The sequence below is a fragment of the Sarcophilus harrisii genome, chromosome 1, assembly GCF_902635505.1.
Source record: "Sarcophilus harrisii chromosome 1, mSarHar1.11, whole genome shotgun sequence".
NCBI classification, from domain to species: domain Eukaryota; kingdom Metazoa; phylum Chordata; class Mammalia; order Dasyuromorphia; family Dasyuridae; genus Sarcophilus; species Sarcophilus harrisii.
In genome coordinates, this window is record NC_045426.1 from 190,042,108 (window position 1) to 190,067,130 (window position 25,023).

At 34.3% G+C, this 25,023-nt stretch overlaps 1 protein-coding gene across 11 annotated transcripts in view; it reads right to left on the reverse strand.

The window, feature by feature from the left end:
* MCTP1 (multiple C2 and transmembrane domain containing 1) overlaps positions 1-25,023 on the reverse strand; it is a 679,042-nt gene that overhangs the window by 313,715 nt on the left and 340,304 nt on the right. For all 11 annotated transcript variants that reach the window (XM_031949501.1, XM_031949457.1, XM_031949335.1 and 8 more), the window contains exons 3-4: positions 22,275-22,417; positions 5,517-5,596 (exon numbers count right to left, since the gene is read on the reverse strand). In XM_031949501.1, coding sequence (XP_031805361.1) covers positions 5,517-5,596; positions 22,275-22,417 — 223 coding nt within the window. The remainder of the gene's footprint in view (positions 1-5,516; positions 5,597-22,274; positions 22,418-25,023) is intronic.

Genomic DNA, 25,023 nt, shown 5'->3' on the forward strand with positions numbered 1-25,023 from the left:
CATTTCTGAAATGAAGATTTGAATAACATGACCTCTGTGGGTTTTTTAAGGATGATTCAGGGATCCTATGAAGAAGTGGACCTGGTATGACAACAGGATTATAGATATAGATATAGTAGGGAGCTCAGGAGACTTGGAGACTATTATCTATCACATTACAGATGAGGAGACTGAGGCCCAAGGAGTTAAATGATTTGCATGAGGTAATATATGTTTCAAGTAGCAGTAGAGGAATTCAGCCAGCCAATAAACCAATTATTAAATATCTACTATATGCCAGGAATTATGGTAACATGACAAAACATAACAAAACGAAAAAAAGGCACAATACAGGACAAATAGAATAATCAATAACTAAAATTAAGAGGGGATAGGAAAAGCTTCCTTTAAAAGAATGGATTTTAATTGGAGCTTAGGGAAAGCTAGGGAAGCCAAGACAGAGATGAGAAGAGAGAGTATTCTAAGTATGGAGAAACAAGCAGAGAAATTGCCTGGAGACTAGAGATGGTATGTCTTGTTTATGGAATAATAAAGAGACCAGTATCACTAGATACAGGGTATGGCAGGGAGTGATATATCAGAAGACTGGAAAGTAGGAAGGGGATAAATTACAAAGAATTTTGAATATCAAGCAGGTGATTTTGTATTTGATCCTGAAGGTTAACAGGGGAAATCACTCAGAAGGGTGGATTGGACTTGAAGGAAAAGAACCTCGTGCTTCCAGGGACAAATACAAAATGCTCTGTTTGGTATTCAGCATCTTTTATAACTTACCCTCATCCTATCTTTCCATTCTTCTTATACCTTTTTTTCCTGATACTAGCCTCCTAGCCACTCCAGGAAAAAGACACTTCATTTCTCATTTCTGGAAACCGAGAAATTTTCTCTAACTGTCCTCCATGCTTAGAATGCTCTCTTTTCTCAATAGTGCTTTTTGATTTCCCTGAGTTCCTTCAAGTCCCCAACCAAAATCCTACATCCTACAGGAAGCCTTCCTGGATCTTTCTTAATTCCAGAATTTTCCTTTTTAAATATTTCCTTTTCATTTTATATATAGCTTGCTTTGTATATATTTGTTTGTATTTGTCTCCTCCATTAGATTAGGCTCCTTAAGGACAGGAACTGTCTTTTGCCTCTTTTTGTATCCTGAGCAATACTGTCTGTCTGGTACATAGTAGGTACTTAATATTTGCTGAATTGAGATATTTGAGACAGCCAGACCCACCAGCAGACAATTGCAATAGTCTAGTGATGATAACTTGCACTAGGCTGATGGCAGAATCACAGAAGGGGTCTTTGAGAAATGTTGAAAATCAATAGACTTTGACAACAGATTAGATATGGGAAGATGAAAAATAGTGAGGAATTAAGGATGACACCTAAGGTGAGCCTTGGGGGTTGGGAGAATGGTGACATCTATGACAGTAATGAAAAAGTCTAGAGGAGAGGAGGGTATAAGGGGAAAGAAAATGAGTTTACTTTGGACATATTGAGTTTAAAATATCTACTGGACATCCAGTTTGGGATGCAAGATTAAAAGTCAACAGAGCAATTAGGGCTGGATTGGTAGATTTGAGAATAATCAGCATAGAGATGATAATTAAACCCATGGAAACAAATAAGATCAAGTGAAGTAGAACAGGAAGAGAAGAGAACCCAGGCAAAACCTGAAAGGACAGCTAAGGTTAGAGGGCATGAGGTAGATGAGGATCCAGCAAAGGAGACAAAGAAGGAACAGTCAGATAGGTAGGAGAAGAACCAGAAGTGAGTAGAGTCCTAAAAAACTAGAAAGAAGAAAGTGACCAACAGTGTCAAAGACAGCAGGAGTCAAAGAGAATAAAGACAGAAAAGGCCATTGGAATTGGCAAGGAGGAACTGTGGAGAGAGAAATTTCAGTGGAAGCATGAGGCGGGAAGCTGGATTTTAAGGAGTTAAAATGAGAGTGTGTGAGGAAAGAAGGTGGAGGAACCTAATACTTCTCAAGGAATTTAGCCAGAAAGGGCAAAAGGCATAACATGACATAGGGAAGGGAAGAAGAATCATGTTGGATATTCTGAGGAGAGGAGAGATATGGGCAAGTTTGTAGGCACTAAGAGAGGAGTCAGTAGAAACAATTAAGAGATCACTTGTGGAATTATATAAAACATTTCCATAAAAGTCAAGTTGTGGGGGGGAAACATAGATCTCACATCCTAATGAAAATAAAAACTCTCAAGAAAAATTAAGGAGAGAGAAAGAGGGGAAGGTGAGGGAGGGATGGATGGAGAGAATGCTTCAATCTGTATTCAGCCACAATCATTTCCTTTTCTGGGTATGGATAGGATTTTTCACAAGTCCTTCAGAATAATCATGAATGATTCTACTATTGAGAATAGCAAAGTCATTCATAGCTGGTCATCTTAGAACATTGCTGTTACTTTGGCTACAGTATATTTAACTTTGCTTGAGTTCATGGAGGACTTTCCAAGTTTGTTTGTTTTGTTTTATTGTTTTTGTTTTTTCCTGAGAGCATCTTGTTTATTATTTCCCAAAGAACAATAAGATAGAATAATGTTTTCAAATACATAAAACATACATATGATTACAAAGAAAAACAATTATATTTTTTTAAAAAAGAGTGTGGAATCTACATTAAGATTTAAATGATTTACAAATGTGGCATGGTGATTGATATCATGAGGATGGATGATGCTATTCTTTTGGATATCAGGAAGGAGGAAAAACCCAGGGAATAATGAGGTTAGTTGGATCAGTGATTCAAATCTTGTTTTTGGAATTAGAAAAATTGAGAAATTGGTAAGGGAGAAAACCCTGAGGCCAAAAATGAAGAGCCCCTGGAATATAGTCTAAAAAGGAAATGATGCCTTAGAAAGTTGATGTAGTTCACCAAAACTTGAGGCCTAGAATTTGAGTAGTTAAATACCTCATTCACTTTGTTAGTCTCCTTGCCTTGAGCATCAAGATTATGATTTTAACTCTCCAGACTTTATCACGATGCCCCTGAATGGGTATCCCTTAACTTTTTATTTGTTATCTTTCTGCATTAGAATGTATGCTGCTTGAGGGCAATGACTTTCCTTTTGTTATTATATTCCCAGTGCTTACCACAATGACTGGCACATTGTAAATACTTAATAAATACTTGTTCTAACTATCTAGTTATCTGTCTATCCATTCATCTATCATCACCATCTCTTGAATGGATCTTATGAAGACTGAAAAATAATTTCAAAGTTTCTTTAAAATAAAATAGAAATTATTGATTAGTGACTAGTAGTTATATTTGATAGCAATGATTTCCCAAACTGTTGGCCATAAGTAGAATTTTTAGCTATGATTTAATACAGATTTAATTTCTATAAACAGTCAGTTGATCTATCTGATCAAAATGCAATAAAGAATTCTATGTCAATGAAATGGAACACTTGCTTTAAAATGAAAGAGAAATGATGTTTCTTGCTCTTGTGGAAGTGACAGTTTAGTATGGGGAGTGGCTGAATGGAAAATAATTACAGCACACAATAAATAAACCTAAATATGTTAGAACAGTGTAAAATGCCAGTTGCTACATATGATAGATCTGGTTATGAACCAAGATCATGAACTAAACCTGTTCACATTTTTTGCAGGTGAAAATTATGAACTGAGAATTAGAATGGGTTTCACGAAATTATTCTGCTTTTATTGCCCACCAAGTTGTAATTATATCATTCAAAATTGACATATTTGTAATAGGTCTCTGATTTTGGCCTTGGGGAATTTCATACATATATTTTCCCTTCATTTATAAGATCTCCAGAAAGTTAGTGTTTAATAATTTTTTTTTTGACAAATGAAAGAAAACTAGTCTATCACCCTGGGAGCATATTCAAATTTCTTATACCTCACAATCAGGAATTTTGTGTCCATCCAACCTAATTCTTTTCTTTTTAAAGAAAAGGGCAATTCTTCTGTCCATAAGGCCCCAGAAATTATTCAGTCCATATAAGTGAGAAAAATGAGGTCCGGAGAAATTAAGTGATTTGTACAAAGTCACACAGGCAAGTGGCAGAGCCAAAATTTTAACCTATACCTTCTGACTCCCAATCCGTTAATGCTTTCCATTGCAACACATATACTTAATGACTGGCCTACCATTTTGCACATTCATTTCTCTTGTTGAGATCATATAATGCATACATAAAGTCATACCCGATTCTCCATATAAATCCTTGACTTGTTCTTAGATTTGGAATCCTTGACTTCATGATGTCTTGGTGTCCTTCATAAGCCATTTCTTCTAGGATTTGCTAATATTCTTGGGGAATGACAGTCATGTGGCTCATTTTCTATTGAGAAAACTCTCTCATTCCAACCTCTTCTTTATACTGACTTCTGATGACTTCCTACCAGTGCAGTACCTTGATGCTATTCCACAATATCTGCTAACTTGTCCTTTTAACTACTTTCCTTAATAATAACTACTGAACTCCTTAAAACTTAAAGACCACTTAACCCAACTTGCTAATTTTACAGAGGAGAAAACTGAGGCCCAGAGAAGTCATATGACTTTTAAGTCCATGACTAATAAGTGGTAGAAGCAGGTTTTGAACCCAGGTCTCCTAACTCCAAATCCAGTGATTCTTAATGAACCACTTGCTGCCATTATTCTATTATTCTATCCACATCTTCCCTTGACTTCTTCCTTGCACTCACTGCTGAGCCTTTCCAACTTTCCTGTCTCAGTGGGTCTGTCTAATCTCTGGGTCCCTGACCTGGCATACTTCACTGCCTGCTGACTCCAGTACTATACTTAAATGTCAAAAGCATTTTGAAAGGTACAACACATTTTACAGATGTAACTACCAATAAATCCCTGTATAACATCTCTTTTTAAAGAAGCTGGTGATCACTTCTATGTTAAACTTTTGTGAACTTTGTGTAAGTGGTAGAAAGATTTAATTGAAGCAAAATTCACAAGAATTTTCTTTTTGAAAACATTTTTATTTTAAACTTACATGTCAATGGAATGGGCATTTGTATTTATATGGCCAAATAATTTTTAAAAATGAGGCTTGTACATGAAACTATAGACTTTTATAACATATGTATATATATACACATATGTATGCATACATATTTTTCTTTTTATGTGTAGAATGAGATCAATTTATAACTTTTGATACTATCTTGCTTATCTAACCTTCTTTCCATTCTTTCTCTCCATTAAAAAAAGCTGCCTTGATGTCTGTTATTCTTTCTTTCTTTTTTTGTTACCCTATCAAAACCTCTCCTTGCCCTCCAATGGGAAAAATGAAGGAAAAGAAAAACAAAGCAAAACAAAAAGAATTTCATAAAGAGCTCACATTTACTCTGTACGAAAATATGTCTCATTCCGTTTCTTGGATCCATCACTTCTCTGTCAAGAAGTTGGTAGATAGCAAGAAGTTTCATTTTCTAAACCAAAAGTGTAATGATGAAACACAATTGTGGTATTTAATGGTTTTTAGTGAGAGATGACTATAACAGAACTGTACCTTTTTAACTCCAATAATGTGAGATCCAAAAAAGCTGAACCCATAAAATCATCCTGCAGTCCAAAGTCATAATCAAAGACCTGCAATAAAAAAGATATAATACATGTGTTATTCTAGAAGCAAATGAGAATCTTTGGGTGAAAACTCCTTAATTAGGGAAAAATGAGTGAGTAACCTATATCACTCACTACAACTCATATTCTGAATTCTGAAATAATCTGAGATATATTTAGTTATTTTCAGGGATGCCCAATCCCTTCTTTATCACCATCTCATAAATTCTTTTCCTTTCATTTAAAGAATGCATACTGTACAATATTCTAATAAGTAGAGGTTTCCCCAAATTGAACAATGATGATATATCATAAAAGCTGAAAAGCAAAAGTCTCTATTGGACAGTCCTATGAGATTTCCTTTCCTTTTCCCCAGTTAAGTAGAGATGTTGGGAATGAAAAAATATAATTACATAGCAATATGCTAGTATAAAATTCAGCAAGTCTTTTCTCTACATAGGGCTCTTGTCAGGATAAAACGAGATAATGAGTTCAATTTTCCCATATTTTAAAGTACATTTAGGTTCCATCCTTTAGGATGGCTGGGGCAAAGGTGAGGTAAACACACACAAATATGAGAAAATTGAGCTATTATATGTGAAGGCACTTTGAAAAGTTTTTTTTTTTTTAAGCAGAGTAAAAATGTGAGATTGTAGCAGTGTCATTAACAATAATAAAATGTAAACAAAAATAAAAGAGACTGGGTTTGCTACATGGGTATATCTTTATCTTTCTCTTTGCTTAGAAAAAGATTATTTTTAAGATATTTGCTCAATATACACCCACACATCATTTCACAAATATCACTTTCTTAAGCCTACTCTGTTACTCTAACATATATTTTAATCATTCAGTAAATTCCAATATGTTAAAAATGGGATTAGAATTTAGAAGTTTTTAAATCTATCATTTTGGCTCACTTTCCATAAAATGTTCCATCATGGCAAAAAAAAAAGTGACTGGCAAAAGTTGTGAATTTATTTATGTGATGATTCTGTTATTTCAAAAAAAAAAAGTTGAAGTTTCAGGGAAAACAATTTAATTCCTCTCTGATATTATGTACCATTTCTATTGGTGGCCATCATCACTAGTACCTAATTAGGGTAGCAAAAACTAGATTATGAGCATTAAAAACTAATTAAGGAAGCATTATTCAATATCCTACTAAAGCATTCCTATATAAGGCAAATTTATTTATTAAAGAAACAAACATAGATGAGTAAATGAATAAAACAATTATTAAGCATTTACTAAGTACAAAACACTGTGGTGGATGCTGGACAAATTAAAAAGAAAATCCCTGCTCTTAAGAAGTTCACATTCTAATGGGTGACTCAAAACACATTTAAGATTTTAGCTGCAAGTCAGATAGAAAGATTAAGGGTCACCAGGACATTGCAGCAATGAAGATGCACTTCTTTAATGTCATTTTAAATGAGGTTGAACTATTTCTGGTTCTCACACTGACCCATGAGCCAAGGACCTTGGGTGAGAACTTTCTTTTTTGTGGCCTTCAGTAGATGTAGGTATAGTACCTATAGAAGCAATTGCAAGACTGCATCCTGAAAGGGGGTTGCTTCTCAGGACGATGGTTATAGGTGATGGGTTGCAAATACTTCTGTCACTTTTTGATTTGAATGTCTTGGGCTGTCACCATAAGGGTCTATAAGAAGATGGTAATAAAAATGGTGGTGATGGTTCCATTTGTTGGCAGAGGCTATTTCCTGCACAATGGATAGAGGGCAGGGTTCTAGAATCAAAAAGATTTGAGTTTAAATTCAGTCTCAGACACTTGTTAGTTGTATGATCTAGAACAAATCACTTATTCTCTTGTTTGGCTCAGTTTCCTCAATTGCAAACTGGGGGTAACAGTCAATTCATTTTTATTAAGCACTTACTATGAACCAGGCACTGTATAAAGTATTGGAGATATTCTTAAGAAAAAGAAAAAAATTTGCACTCAAGGAGCTTGCAATATAATTGGGGAAGGTAAAACAGAAAAGAAAATTGAAAGTGGGGGCACCATGAGTTACCTTGTATGCCCTGATAGAATTAGAATCATGCAGAGTGGCTGAGGGAAAATGAAGACATAGCATAATAATAGTATCTATCTTGCATGGTATCAAATGAAATAACATTAGCAATAATATTAACATTTTGTTAATATATTAGCAAAATATTATCTAAGTACAGTGCCTGGCACATAGTAGACACTATATAAATACATATTTCCTTCTCTACCTCCCCTTACCTCATCTATGAGCTTCCAGTTGGAATGACATAAAACTTCTTTGATATGTATTTCCCTATTTCTAATTTAATCAAATATGCCCTTACCTACAAAAAAGTGAGTTTCTTTCATTTTATTGCTTAATTTCTTAGATAAATTAAATCCTTCTGAATGTTTGGAACAACTCATAAATAAAAATATATTGTAACAATTTTTTAAAAAAAATCTCTTTTATAATCTTCAACTAAAAAAGCACTGAGAGAATGAGTTGGAATAAGGGAGGAAATAGCTCTTTTTTAACCACTGATTTTTATCAATGCATACTATTACATTGATTGAGAGGGGTATGAGGAGATCCATACATTCTTCAACATTACTGGAAAACAATGTAGATGCTGATTATTATGGTTTGATAGGAAATTCCCATTTATTCTACATAATAATGGAGTTTTTAATTTATAAAATCTAATACAATATGACAACATTGAAACAAACAAAAAAAAACAACTAAAGGTAAACTCTGTGCAGAACATTGTACTAATCACTGAGAGAGAAACAATTATACAGCATCCCAAGTACTCAATTTGTACTCTATTTCTACTAGTGGGGATGGGCTGGAAGTGTGGTGATGTGTGGAGGAGAAAACAAAAACAGCCATTCAGTCAATAAACATTCAGAAAGTAGCTACTATATATTGGTGGGCAGCCAAGGGATGCATGGAGTATGCGGTCTGGAGTCGGAAAACCGATCTTCTTGAGTTCAAATATGGCCTCAGACACTTACTAGCTGTGTGAACATGGACAACTCAATTAACCCTGTTTGCCTCATTTTCTCATCTGTAAAATGAGCTGAAGAAGGAAATGTCAAACCACTTCAGTATTTTTGCCAAGAAAACCCACATGGGATTATGAACAGTAGAACATGACTGAAATGACTAAATAAATGAATCAATGGGTAACTAGATGGCTCAGTGGATATGAAGTATAGGATCAAGAATTGGGAAGATGAGTTCAATTCAGTATCTTTGCCAAGAAAATCCCATAGACAACGATCCATAGGGTCATGAGAATTTGGTTATGACTGAAAAACTGAATAGTTCCTGCTCTCAAGGAGCTCAAAGTCTAATGTGGGAGATGGCACACAAACAACTAAGTATGAACACACTACAAATTGAATACAAGCAAGTACTAGAATTAAGAGGGAGAGGTCAGAAAAGGCTTCTTGTAGAATATGGAATTTTATTTTACATATATAATATATATTAGATTTTTTCATTATTATAGCTTTTTATTTACAAGATATATGCATGGGCAATTTTTCAGCATTGACAATTGCAAAACTTTTTATTCCAGAATATGGAATTTTAGATGAGACTTGAATGAAAGCAGGAAAGGCAGGAGGCAGAGATAAGGAAGAAGAGCATATATAACTTAAATCTGACTATACATACATACATACATGTGCAAATAATTAATTAACATATTGATGTGGAATATGTATCAGAAATAAACAATTAGATTAATGAAAAATATTATAATTAAGTTAATAAGAAATTAGAAATAATAAAACATTACAATAAAGCAAAACTATAAGGGGGAACCTCATTACTAATATGGGAGATCAGAGGTGGCTTATTTGAGTTAGGCTTTAAATGTGTGGGTAAGAATTCAAAAGATGAAGCCAAGGGGGAGAGGTAGGTTCCTGGAATGGAGGCCAGTCTAAGTAAAATCATAAAGTCATCAAAAGATAAAGACCTAGTCATTTTGTTATAACACAAAGGGAGGAGAGGGGAATGATTTTAAATAAATCAAGGAAAATTCAGTCAGTGGATTATAGTTTTAGAAATGGAAAGGACCTTGGAGGTCAATCACATATGTAGGCTAGAGCTACCTACCATCTCCCATATTTTGTATAGTTAAGAAAACTGAAGTCTAGAGAATCAAGTTATTTGTGTTAAGTGGCACAGGAGAAAAAAAAACAGCAGAAATAAGAATTAAATCCAGGTTCTGTGACTCCAAATCTAATATTCTTACCCCTATATTATGTGATGGTAGGTTGTTCTTGAATACCAAATGTGAACTTGCCTCAGCATGGACAACATGGGATCACTGGATATTTTTGAGTAAAGAAATGACATGATGAGGCAGCTAGGTGGCACAGTGGATAGAGCACCAGCCCTGAAGTCAGAAGGACTTGAGTTCAAATATGACCTCAGATACTTAACACTTCCTAGCTGTGTGACCCTGGGCAAGTCACTTAACCCCAATTGCCTCTGCAAAAAAAAAAAAAAAAAAGGCAAAAAAAGACATGATTTTATCTGTTCATCAGAAAAAAATTACATTAGTAGTATGAAGGATTAACTGAAAATAATAAAACCTATTAGAATACAGTAGCAATAATATAGGCAGATCATCCTGAAGGCCTGTATAAAAGTATAGTAGGACAAGAAAGACATTACAGCAATGCTATTCAGATTATGGCAATTAAGTAGTGTAGTAGATAGAGTGCTGGGCTTAAAGTCAGGAAACCTCCTCTTCCTGAATTCAAATCTGACCTCAGACACTAAGTGGCTGTATGATGATGGGTGAGTCACTTAACTTGTTTGACTCAGTTTCTCATTCATAAAATGAGTTGGAGAAGGAATTGGCAAACCACTCCAATATCTTTGCTAAGAAAACCTCAAACTAATAAAGAGTTGAACACAACTAAAACAACTGAACAATGCCAATAATAATTGAGATTATAGTGGCAGAGCATGGCGAATGGTTGTATACTGTGCATGTAAAGAAAGTAGTTACAGTTTCAAAATAATGTATTCTTGAAATATTAAAGAATAAAAGGTAACTAAAAGGAGTTTTAAAAATCTAAAGCTTGAAGATAATGAAGATGAAAATATGAACAATGAATTAAATATTTGTGTCACTGATAAAGAGAGAAGGCAGAAGGATAAGAGAGGTTAGAGGGAAATATAATGGACTCAATTTTTTAACATACTGAATTTAAATTGGTGGTGCAACATCTAAATACAGATGTTCTATAGGATATGTGAGCCTAGAGCTTGAAAATGAGAGATCAGGGCCAGAAATATGGGTCCAGAATTCATTTGCATAGAGAAGATAGTTGAAACCATGAGAGTAGATAAGATTTCCAAGGAATCAACCATAAAGAAAAAAGAAAATGTCTTGGTCTTTGGAAAATAAGACCAATATTAAGAAAATGGAAAGATGACAAGCAAATAATGAAGAAGAAATGGAATGAATAGAAACATAGAAGGATCATAAGTTTCACTAATGCATCTAAAATGGCTATTTTTTAATTTAAAAAGTTTTTAAAAGCTTTAATTTATATGCACCCATTTTTCAACAATTTCTATATTGTGTAAAGTCAGGCAATAATAATGTTACACTTTATAGTGCTGTAAGGTTTGAAAAGCATTTAACAAATGTTTTGTCATCTTACCCTCACAACCACCCTAGAAAGTAGACACGATTCTTACTCACATTTTACAGATAAAGAAACTCAGACAAATCAAGTGATTTGTCCAAGATCACACAATTAGCAAATATGTATGGCCATATTTGAACTTGGGTCTTCCTGACTCTAAATCCAGTGCTCTATCCATAGTGCCATCTAGCTTCCTCATATATAATTAAAAAAGAAAAAACAAAGCCGAACTTTTGGATTACTTCCTCCTGGTCATTGATCATAAACATGCTTTTGATATGCATTGCAAATATCTATGATACATCTGATAAAACAAATGTATATTTTAGTATACAAAATTTAGCATTGAATTTTACAAAACAAAAAATACACTGAAAATACAATTTCTACCATCCAGTCTACACCAATTAATTTACACCAAAACTTCTATGCATTCTAGGATTATAAATTGAAACACAATGAGATGTGTTCAGACGTACAAAATCTTTCCAGTATCACAGAAAGCTACTAAAGCTAATACATAAAGTAATAGAAGATAGGGAGGTATGGAGGGAGTCTTCAGTGGGACAAGTCTAAATAACTCTAAACTCCAGACCATTCCTTTTCTTCATTCTCAAGGATTTCCCCTTTTACTGAATTTTATGTATTTACTTCAGTTCTCCACTTATATTAGGGATTTCTTAACCTTTTTAGTGTTATAGATTCATTTGGCAGCATGACAAAGCTTCTATGGACCCCTTTTCAGAATAACAATTTTAAATGCTTAAAATAAAATGCTTAGAAATATATAACCTATTATACTGAAATATAGTTAACATTTTTTTTAAACCTACTATTTCCAGGTTAAGAATCCATGACATAAAGAGAAAAACTTGAGAGGGAATAACATTGAAAGCTAACATTCCTTCATTAAGGTAAGTATTCACACATTTTAATACCTAGACATTATTCCTTAGCCAGAGGAGAGGCAGCTATAAGTGAAATCCCCAGGACAATAAGCAGATCAAACGGGGAAGAAATGGGAAATCAAAGTCCCACTGTTTTCTAAATTCCTGTTTCAGAAATTTAGAAGACCCCTAGGGGCTCAGAAACTCCATATCTTACTGCAGAGAATATAGGAAAAAGAAAATACTCTGAAATGTATCATAAAGTGAAATAAATTTTTAAGCAGTTACTTCAATTTTCAAGGCAACAAGTATGATTCATTGAGAAATGTGAGCCTCATATAATTTTTATTGTTTTTAATTAATAATACCAATACCTCATTTCCATATAGCCTTATGTGGTTGGCAGAAGGAACCCAGTCCTATGCAACCACATTTGCATTTGAATATGTTAACACCTTAAACTAGTAGAGTTTATGAGCCCCAGAATTACTGAATATCCTATCAAGAAGACTCACAACAAAGGGACAAAACTCAGGATGTGTCTCCATAATAGGTACTGAGTTCAGCCAATAAAATTAAGGACCCCATCGGGAATCAAGACTAAAACCACTATGTGAAAGTCAGTGTAACAGAGTTAAAAACAATTTATTTGTATCATCCCAATTTTCAGTTCCTTTAGTTATCTTAGGGGCTGTACTGAATTTCAAAAAATGATAGAAAATTAGTTTTGTATAAGTTTTCTAATGATTTTAAAATTAAATTAAGTACATCTTGTGGTGGACTCAGTCCATCAAATATGGAGAAATAGAAATGAAATTCATATAATATTACAACATATAAAAAAAACTGAACAATGCTGACTCATACGTCATATTCAGTTTAAGGCTTGAGGAATGGCACATACAAATTAAAAAACATGAAAAGTCAGTTACTTTCATGGTCTAAGTAGACACTGATGGCCAGTTCCCAGCTGTTCCCAGAAAATCAGGCATAAATGAAAAACAAGTGGACAAATGGTGTTTTCATTCTTTAACAATACATGGACAAATAGATGAGATGCCTGACTGCTTCAGAGTCATGTGTGATGGATGGTACAAGTAGAAAAATGCAAAATGCACAGTGAATGCAAAAATATCTGTGGGTAAAAGAAATTTTGCTCAAAAAGTCAGAGACTTTGTTATCTTGTAATCATATTTAAACTGGTTCTAGAGATCTGCCCCCAGCTATTGTTCTAAAACATTCTTTTGAGTAATATATAGTCTGCTTAGATTTAATCTTTGAGACAGGAAATGATATTGGACCATTTAAAAAAATACAAATATAATAAATCAATCTTTTGCACATTTTATTATCATTTGACAGCTCTAAACTCAAGGTATTCTTAGCCTGTACCAAAGAATTTTCTAAGTGTATTAAGACAATAAACTTTATAATAGTAGGATGATTCTAAGTAAAGATGCCTTCTGTGAGAACCCTCTATTTTAATTTAATACCTGTTGGATCCCTAATTCTTGACAAAAAATTGACCCCCCCCCCAAAAAAAAAGCAATTTATATAAATATCCTCATACAGCTTCTCCCTCTTCCACTGTGACCCTATGTGCTGATTCTAGGCCTTTGAATGATAGAGGCAGTGAAGGGCCAATTTAAAATTTCAATTCATTTCAACAGCCTCTGAAATTGATGTATTCCTTTATCAGAGCTGAACACATCACATTATTTAAGCAGTGGCCACAGCAGCATTGTAGACTCAAAAAGGGTTCCAAGGCCCTTGTCTTATCTTAAGTGTTACATTTTAACCTGCTATGTCTATTGCTACCTTATTACAATTCCTTTTCCAGTCTATTTCCTACTGGATCCTACCATGGGAGAAAGCAAACCACAGAAACAGAAGCAATCCCCTTTTCAACTAATACATGCAAAATTAAAAGTTACATTTTTTTTCAAATAAAATTGAACATAAATATTCATTATGTACATAGTACATAGAAAAGACAACTCCAGAATTTTTAAAAATAAATTATGGATTAAAAAAAAACTGGAAGTAGTGATTTTATAGACTTTAATGTGATTTTATAACCTTGGTTCAAAACTGGATTTTGTTTTCCCTTGATGCTTTAGAGACTAGGGTATAAGTAGACATGGACCCCAATTTCCTTTAATTATATCTGTGAAGGACATTCTTTACAGTCACACATTTCCAGCTACTGATACATTTTCATATCACCTGTCACTACAGATTTCAATACTTACTAAGATATTTTCCAGGCAAGATTAGTTTCCTATCATAGAAGACATGTGCAAGACATCAAAATCAAGAATTCCATTGAGAATAGGGAAAGAAAATGAAAATGTTGCAATTTTCAGGTAATTCTAGTATTTGAAAATGTCACAGTCATCAATGGATCATATTTAGATTGTGCTTTTGCATTAGACACAGAAAAAGAAAGTTAGCACACTCAGGCAACTTACCTCCCCTTCCCAATAAAGCTAGAGATTACATCCAAAACACATCATACAAAGCTCACAGAAATATCATGAAAATTGAATTAAATACTAGGAAGAATTTTGGAGTATATAGAATACAATTAAAAAGCACGAGAAAATGGTAATACACTTGAAAAAGTGTAAACATTTTCTTCTTTACTATTTGTCTTTTTTTTAAAGAACTAATATATGTAGCTTATTGGCTAACACTTTATTTCATAATTCAAATTAAAAATTAGAAGTCATAGTATTATTCACCTCCTAGTCTTCTCCTATAAAGTGGAAAATAAATTTTTCTTAACTCACAGATTTGCTATGAGAAAAGCCCTTTGTAAAACAGAAACAATTATACTGTCATCATTATTAGTTATTAATAATAATAACATGAAGTAAAGGAAAATGCTTTATATCTTCTCTGCTATGTGAAAAAAGGATTCAAATGTGAAAATAACAAATATATATACATATATGTATGTATTGGGGGCAGGTGGGTAGCATACTAGATAGAGAGCTGGGACTGGAATCAGGAAGTCAGTAAGACTTCTGTTCAAATCCAAATTCAGACACTTACTAGCTGTGACTCTGGGCAAATCATTTTCTCTCTATTTGCATTCATTTCTTCAGTTATAAAACAAAAATAATGATAACAGTGCTTCTAAGAGTTGTTATAAAGATTAAATGAGATAATATTTGTAAAGAGTTTTGTAACCTTAAAGTACTATATAAATGATACTTATCATTATTATTTTTGTTCTTTTAGGAAGATTTCTAAAAAATGGTTAAATTGTATTTAAAAAGAAAAACCTCAGTGGTTGCTCTTTTCTTAGGGCAAAAAATTGGAAACTGGGGGGATGCCCATGAATTGGGGAATAGCTGAATAAATTGTAGTATATGATTATGATGAAATATTATTGTTTTCTGGGAAATGATGAGCAGGATGCTCTCAGAAAAACCTGGAAAGTCCTCCATGAACTCAAGCAAAGTGAATGCAGAAAAAGAACTGATTATGTCTGAGTACAGATTATAGTATATTCATTCTTATTCTCTCTCTCTTTCAATTTTTCTTAAGGTACTTTTTTTTGGAGGGGAGACCTATATTTTCTTTCACAACATAATTTATGGAAATTTTTGCATAGCTTCACAGTGCTTTCTTAATGGGGGTTAAGGTGGATAAAGGAAAGGATCTGGAACTTAAAGTTTTTAAAACAAATGTAAAAAAAATTATTTCAGATGCAAGTGGTGAAAAATAAAAACATTTTTAAAAAATCAGTGGTTAAACAACATTATATCTTGTCTGACAATAGAGACAACCAGGTGGTACAATGGATGAATGATTCCAAGAAAGGTATTTTGGTTGCTTCCCCCACTTTCCATTTCTGGGATTTATTCCATTACTGGATCTCAGAGGCAGGCTTTATTTACTCTATTAAGCTTTAGCTTTTAAAAGCAGAACTCCAGTTCTTTGCCCTCTGGAATGTCATCATCTTTTCAGCCACACTGGCCTGGCCTTGAGGCCAAACACAGGAGTACTTTGCCTTGCTGAAAACACTTTTCTAGAATTAGGCTGATTTTGTCATTTTTCTGCTCTTTTAGATTTCTTCTGGATCTTCAATTGCTTATGCAAATTTTTCTCCTCCTTGGGGGTCTGTTTTGTGGCTTTCTTCCTGACCACAGGCAAAGCAGGGGAGAATGAGACTGCAACTACTGATGATATAGAATGCTATTCATGAGTACAATGCAGTTATAGATTATATCAATAATACTGGATTTGAGGGCACAGTTTAGAGAGCCCCAGAAGATGCCCATATCCACTATCAGTTTCTGATACTACTTGTTACCAACTGAGACTGATATTGTATGACTGTTGTAAGGGCTGATCTTGACATTGGCTGCTGGGCAGCAAAGTTCTACTTGTGCTCCTTGGGATAGGGCTTCTGCCCATTCTCATTCTTTCAAAGCTTGTGAAAGTTATCTTCAAAATACTTTTTTAAAGTGATACTAAAATGTCATCTTCTATTTGAATCATGCATTTTTATATACATAAGGAACTTATATATTGCTACAAGACATTATACAATATAACATAATGCCAACAGAATAATCAATCAAAAAAAAAAGTCTAAGAATTTGATAGAATCTTTACAATTCCATTTCCCTACTTTTCTTCAGTCTGTCCTTGCTTAAAACACTCCAGAAATGGGTATTCACAGTCTTTCTAAAGATCTCATTAGCTCTTACATTACAAGCAGCATTCACATTTCAGATAGGAAATAGACGATTATGATATCCAAGGGCCCTTCTAAATTCTGGGATTCTACAAGCAAATATTGTAATACTCTATGAACAGATAATTTAGATCTCTCCTGCTGTACTTTTTGACAATGAATTCATTTCTGATCTGTTTGGGAATGGAGAACTGTGCACTATTCTTTTTGTCAGTTATGCTTAATAAACATAAAAAATTATTAATATATAATTTGACTTTCTCTTTGACTAGATAATTAAATCTAGCTAAAAAATCAGTGCAAGTTGCAAAAGTTAAATGCATGTAAATTTTGGAATATCAAAGGAAATAGGTTGCTTTTCAGGTATGCAGTCTTGGCTGCACAAGGTCCAGAAGTAGGGAAAGAGAGATGAAAAAAAAAAAGAGGTTGCTTGGATTAAAATGAAGAACATGGACAGAATGCTGGCAGACAATAGACTTGGTCAAGAACTAATTTTTGGGATTGAGAATATTAAGAAATGGGAAAATGCTGCAAGGTTCTGAAGAGAGGAGAGGTAGGGTCAAAAGACAAGTTAGAAAAATAAGAATGGTAGTAGGAAAGGGATCTAGAAAGAAAATATTACTAAAGACAGAGAGAAAAGACTGGATTATTACATAAAATAACTTCTTAAATTAGGCTGTGGTGATGAGAGAAAAAAAGGGAGTTATGAGGTGTTTTGGTAGAAATACTAGGAGGACTTGGCAGTGAGTGAATATTTATGATACAGAAGAAAAACAAAAATATATCTGATAATATGAACTAAAAAGGACTAGCAAAAGGGTAATGATGAAAGTAACTGAAATATGAAACTAAAATAAGCTTGAGGAATTGCTTCTACTTTCCCCCTCTACTGGGGAAGAGAGGGGAAAAAAAGCAATTTCATTTATCTAACTTTTATTTATTAATTGCTTATTATGCTTAGGGCACTATGTCTAAGAATTAGGAGAAATATGACTAAAAATAGGGCATGGTCCCTTGATCTTGTTAAATATATCAACTAATAAGGGGCATAAATTATTTGGCAACCAAATAATTCTAATGGTTAGTTATTTGGCTGTTGTCCTTTTGCTCAAAACTGTACCAAATGACACTACCATGTTGAGGTCATGGTACAGTGTGTCCAACTGTGGCTAATCAGACCGATATGAGCTGACAGGGCTTATCACTGATCAGGCACAAATAATCCATGTGAACATTTGTAAGGAAGATGTCTTTCAATGTGTGCAATTTACATTTATATAAATAAAATAAAAAACAAATTTGTAATGTAAGAGGAACACAAAGAACAAAAAGATAATGAAAGTTGTAATTACAACAATCGGAGAAAAAATACTACTCTTATTTGTCTCAAATGGTATCTTGAGTTCCTCTGCAAATAACTGATCCATATATCTGATGAGGTTTGGGTTTTGGGGTTCCCTTCTGTCAGGGAATCAAATGATGAAGTCTACATTTAGGGAACCAAAATGAGATTAGGATTCTTGGTGGTCAGGGAGTTAAATGATGAGGTCTAGTGGCAGGTTTGGGGTTCAGGGAACCAAATGGAGAGGTTTGGCTCACCTACACTCCCTTGGGATTTGGCGCATAGGTAGACAACCCTATTCAATTAAAATCTTCTATTCAATTCAACTCAAGCTGTACCCAGCCCCATCAAGAGCAACCCCCAGCCCTATAGCCAAGGTTTATAAAAGAAATACTCTAAAACCCTCTCTTTGCAGAGGTCCTAAAATGCCATGCCATGTTATGCCTAATTATACAAAAGTAGGGAGGATTTAGGACTGTTTATTCACTGGAAAGAGTTCATAGAATAGATATGTTTATTTCTTTAAGCATTGTATCTCAGCTTTCTTCTAACTGCTAATTAGCTACTGTCCCTTTAATTGGGTTATCTTAGTTTCAATTTCATAGTCAGTATCGCACTTTTCCCCTTCCTCATCTTCTTGCTTTGACCTAGTATTTTTGATGGAAATATATAAAAGAATGGGACATCTGAAATGTATTCTTATTGTCAAAACCCATAATCCCATGGATGGGCAAATGTCAAGTTAAAACACTGGATTTGATTTTTCACCAGCAATAATGGTCAACAAGTTTTTACTTATAAAACTTTAGGTGATTTATGGATCTAAAAGTATAATCTGTTTCTAATTAGAAGTCTAGAAAAAATATTCTGTATACCACTGAGTCTTCCTTGCTTCCCCTTCATCTAATCACTAAGTGACTTGATGGCTACATCAAATTGTAGCCATTTTTACAAGTCCACTGACAGTTGCTGCTCTGAACAAAGGCTTTAGCACATCTGTGAACTAGGAAAATCTGTAATGCCGAAGAAACTGAGCAAGACAGAGATTAGAGACCAATTCAACAGTTTATTAAATGGAGAGAAATACTGGGACCAATGGATCTATGGTTGATCCCAGGGCTACACGAGACTATCATCTCAAAGAGTCTAGCCCGGAATCTTGGGATAGCAAGCTTTTTATAGAATAACAAGAAAAATTACATAATGGAGGTATCTAAGTGGGATAACCTAAAGGAGGGAGGTTACTGATATTCTAATTACATCTAAAATGGATAAACCTTTATCTTGCCAAACATTAAGAAGGTATGTCTATAAAACCTTTATCTCAAACATTAAGAGGGAAAGGTTATAACTAAATAGGACAATTGGAGAAACTGGGTCACAACATTAAAAGGGAACTTTGGCAAAACAAATCTTAACTTGGTTTTTGGCCTACAAGCATCAAAATTCTATCACTCAGTAAGCATTTATTGAGCACTTAGTATAATTTTCAAATTGTTAGGTCAAAGAGGATGGTGAAATCCGAGTCATTTGTTTCTCTCTATTTAGTCTTGAACTTCCCTTTATTCTGTCATCATCAAGAGGCATACATATAATCATTTTCTCTCCCCTAAGAGACTGAAACAGAACAGGAATTTCCCTTTTCCTAGGTAAAAAGGCTTCTAAACTTGGAGTTGCTAAATAAGCAACTCTCAAAGATGGTGCTATTGCTAGAAGTTTGAATCTCTGATCTTACTATTGATGAAATTCTCTTTTCTATCCAGAAAGCTAGTGTTGCTGAATTTTTAACACTCAGTCAGGGGCAATCTCAAGCTGTTCTGACTTTTGTTTTGCCACAGGATTCAGTAGACTCTGGAAGAGAGAATAAGATGGATGACTTTGCACAGCCCTGCCTCACTTAAATCCAATTCATTTACAAGTCAAGACATTACTTTACTGATGTGTTTGATCCTCTTGGAGAATAAAAGACAAACAACAACAAGCCACTTTTCTACCTGGTTCTCAGCTTCTATCAGCTAAAGAGGGTATAGGCCTCCCCCTGTACGCCACCCCCTCCTCTTTCTGGTCCCCCAAGAACTTGAATATTGGAATTCCCTTCTTGAGACTAGTGGGCATGAAACAGCATATACTTCCCAATGATCTTTGCACCAACTGTTAATAGTTTCTATTCTGGATAACCATTCTGACATGGGACTAAGACCCAAGACCCTGCTGTATTCTGACTCTTCCTCAACATAGATAGCTTCATTTTACTGATTAAAAACTAAAGCTGAGAGGTTATCACTTGCTTAGAGTCACACTACTATTAATTGTCTAAGAATTTAGGATTTAAATTTAAGTTTTCCTGAATCTAGCACTCTATCCACTATGCCACTTAGTTGCCTCCATCTTCTAATTGAATACAATAGAGATAATAAAAAGCCCCCAAGGGAAAGCGCCCCTTTCCTTTTCCTTCTGTTAATGTGGTTTAGGAGAGCAATTTAAGATGTGTTTGGGGGTTAGCACTAAATGATGGATTTGGTAATGTGAAGAATTCACAATAGTCATTCTCTTTGGCAAAAGGTAAATTTATTTAGGAGAAGAGGTTACAGACAAAATGGAGAGATAAAAAAATCACAGGAATAACAAATATGAAATAGATTTGGGAAACCATATAACAAGAAGAGAAAGGACAAGTTCTCTAGTGAAACTCACAATTAACCAGGAGAAAGGAAACACCCCATGAAGTTGGAGTGTTCTCTAGTGAAACTCACAATTAACCAGGAGAAAGGAAACACCCCATGAAGTTGGAGTATGTCCATAGAAAGATACCATGAGGCAATGGTGGGGGGATTAGAGAAAAAAATCATGAGGCAATAGTGGAGGGCTGAAAAGAGGGACAACATGTAGCATGGGAGAAGGAAGATGGAAAGACACCAAGAGGCAGAATGTCCTGTCACGTTATAACTCCAAAAAGGATTCAGCAAAGATGGCATGGGCCATAAACAGATTTATAGGGGAAATTTAAACTCAGGGGTTTGACATAACTCAGATGTCTTATGAAATAAACATGGCATGGTCCACAGAGGGAGGGATTATGAAGTTAAACTGATCCCTATCAGTGCCCTTCCCTGATTGCCTCATGGAGTAATCTTATTTACTTCAGTCTTTCTCTGCCAACCCCCTACTTACTCAGTACTTCATTACCTGTTACTCTATGCTTTTATAATATTTTAAATATATTATAGTTCCTTCTTTACCATTCTAAATCTTTCCCCATCCTCTTAAGGTTATAAGCTTTTTGTTGACAGGGATCTAGTTGTGTTTCATTTTTGTATCTTCTGTCTTGTACATAGTAGGCATGTGTTAAACATTTGTTGAATTGATAGTGTACAGATTCTGGATCACAGAATAATTCAATTGAATCCAATCTTACCCTCTCTAATTCAGTTTGAATTTTGGATAATAATGTAGCAGTTTCCTTTTAATTTAATCTAATATTTTTCACTAATTCATAAACAGTAGGCAAATCAATAATAGCCCCAATCCAAGTCTTAGTGGCCCATTATTTAGGTTTTGATGGCTTAGAATCAGTTTAAATAACAACTGTTTTCTGTTTTGGCCAGAAATTCTAGGGACTTCTAATCCCAGATTGATATTTTCTTGTGATGTTAAACTGATCCATCTTTTGATTCAATTCTTACCTAACCCTTAATCACAAAAGGGCATAACCTCAGACAAACTGAAACATGGTAAGACCTTAATTTAAAAAGGCCAATGTCACCCACTGAGTCCCAGATTATTACCAGCCATCTTAATTTTTTTTTCTAGCCACTGGACTACCATGAATCTGGAGGAGAGACTTTTCACAGTCCTGTCTCACTTAAATCCAATTAATGGACAAATCAAACATCACCCTCATGATGTGTTTGGTTCTCTTCAAAAATAAAGGATAAACAACAACAACAACAAAAACAAAACAACAGATAAAAAGATGCACATTATGCAGAGAACCTCCACTGGTGAAAAATCTTTTTAGATAAAGAAGACAGCTTTATTGAACAAGCATTTCTATGTCAGTTTCCATTAGTGAAAGAAAAAAAGTAGCTCACCTTTATATAGAGAGGTTCCCTAGGTTGATCAATAAGAATGCAAGCTTTTTCCTCCCACACAGGATTGAGATTCTTGTGTATTATTTTACTTCTAAAAACTTCTTTTCCTCCAATTTTAAACTTCACATACGGATCACTTGTCCCTGTTTAGAGAGAGGCATGTTGATCTATGTTAATTATCACAAAAACAGGAATGGTGACTAATCACAAAATGTTTAACATAAGATCATAAAGAACATCACATGGGGAAAATAAGACTTAAAGATGTTTTGTCTTATTTCCCTTACATAAGGAAAAGGCAGTCAATATATTTTTATGTCTGGAAAAGTATCTTCTTTCTAAGGAAAGCTTGTTCCAGTTTGAATAATTATAATAACAATAAGAACTAAGATTTCTACTCTGAGATATTTAACTCAAGTACTAACAATAGTAATACAAAGTAACATTTATATAGTGCTTTGAGATTTGTAAAACATTTTGCAGATATCTCATTTGATATGATCCTTGAAACACCCCTGAGAGATAGGTTCTCTTATTAGCTTCATTTTACTGAGGAAAAATCTAAGGCTGAGAGGTTATTACTTGCCCAGAATTACACCACTGTTAACTATTTAAGGTAAGATTTAAATTCAAGTTTTCCTGAGTCTAGCATGCAATCCACTATACCCCTCAGTTGCCTCTATTTCCTACTTGAATACAATTCATTCACTGATTTTAGTAGTCTTATATTTGTGGCTAAAATTTTATGCTTTTTAAGTGCACTTAGGGAAAATTAATCCCAAATTGATTCTCAATTCCACTATCAGTGATGAGACTATCTTCTCTCCTTCTAAGATTTTTTTAAAGATTAAATTAAAGATTTTCCCAATAGAGAAAGGAATAGAGAAAATGCAATTTTCGAAAATAAATATAAGCCTAAAAATTCTTTTGCATCAGATCTATTTTACCTAATCTAATCCCTAACCCTTTCTGGTATAAATCAATCTATACTAAAAAAGCAAAGAATAGCTCACACAAATACTTTATTTACTGTCAGACAATCTGGAGTTTAGTCTCTGCTTTACTTCTATACAATTGTGTGACTTTAGGTATGTCATTTATATCTCTAGGTCTCAGTTTACTCATTTATAAAAATGAGGATGTTTGGCTACATAATCTTGAAAGTAGTATGATTCTTTGATTCTATGAAGTTATTTCTGTACACTCAGAATGTTTTTAAAGAAGTCAAGAGAAAGATGTTCAAGAATTTCCCTTAGTAAGTCATTCCCATGAATAGCAACCCAATCCTTTCCTAAACTCAAATCCCCTTATGAAGTTTAAGTTCATTTTAGTTCTGATCACAGCAAAGTGATGATCACTAGCCTCTGTATCTTCAGGAGACCTCAAAGTTTCCCACCAATCTTTTTCTCCCCAGGTTTCAAATTCAAATATCTATGACTTTTCAACAAAGAATTAATGTCCAAATATTTTTTATCACTATATCCTTCTCAAAGTTCTCTACTTTCTTCTTAAGATAGGCATCCATAAAATGAAGACAATACTTTAATCTGGAACTAGTGAAAAATGAAATAATGGGGCCAGTAGGGCATTCCATTATTTGCTATTCATCAAAACACCAGGTAGGTTCTGGGATACAAAAGCAAAAGAGAAACAATGACTGCCATGCCTTGTTCTCACTTCTAGTGATTTCTGTCTTAAGGATCAGTCCTTAAATCAAAACCAGTGTGATTTTAATTGGCCACCAATAGGTCCTAAGCTAAGCCCATTTGATCATTGTTTAGTCCTGACTGACTTAGGTTGAATAAAAATAGCAATCATTTCTGCTTTGGCCAGAAACTCAGAGTCTTCCCCTCTCAGATTCATTCATTTATTTATTTAGATTTTTTTGGACTAGGTGAAGGAGGAGATTCTTTGCCTCAATTGCTACCTAGTCTTAATCGCTAAAAAGGTGCACCCTCTGTCAAACTGAGACCTGTGGAAGACCTGAGCCCAAAAAGGTCAAGATCTCCCACTGCATCCAGGGCCATCTCCAGTCGTCCTGACCTATGTCTTGCCACTGGCGCCAGATGGTTCTGTAGGGGAGAGTGAGGCAGTGGCCTTGCCCAGTTCTCCCTCACTTAAATCAAATGTACTTGCATGTCATAGGATCATTTCCCTGATATCATGGTCCTCTTTGAGAATGAGGAACAAACAACAATAAAAAGTAGCATCAATAAAGATGCTGATGCTTCCTGAGTGTAAGTATACTCCAGTTCTTTGCCATAAACTCTCTTCCCTTCTTTCTCTTTAACTTTTGTCTCAGGATATAGCTCTTTTTCATCTCTATATTCTTTCTTTCTTTTTCTGTCTCTATGCGTCTCTGTGCCTTTGTCTGTCTGTCTATCTCTGTTTCTCTCTCTCCCCCTCCCTCTATTTTTGGTGAAAGCACCACCATACTCTTAATCACCTAATCACAACCTTGGAATAATTTTGGACCCTTCCTTCTTAATAACTATGACACTAGCCAACAATTATATAGCACATACTATGTGCCAAAGTGATATTAACTCATTTGATTTTTTTTTCCAATCCTGGGAGTTAGGTGCTATTATTATCCCTATTTTACAGATAAGGAAAGAGGCAAAGAGCTGTGAGGTGACCTGTTCATTTTAACTTAACATTTCCTGCCTATTTGCCTTTCTCTCCATTAGGTCCTTTCAATTATCAACTAAAATATTCTAATAGTTTCTTATTTGGTCTCCTAGCCTCC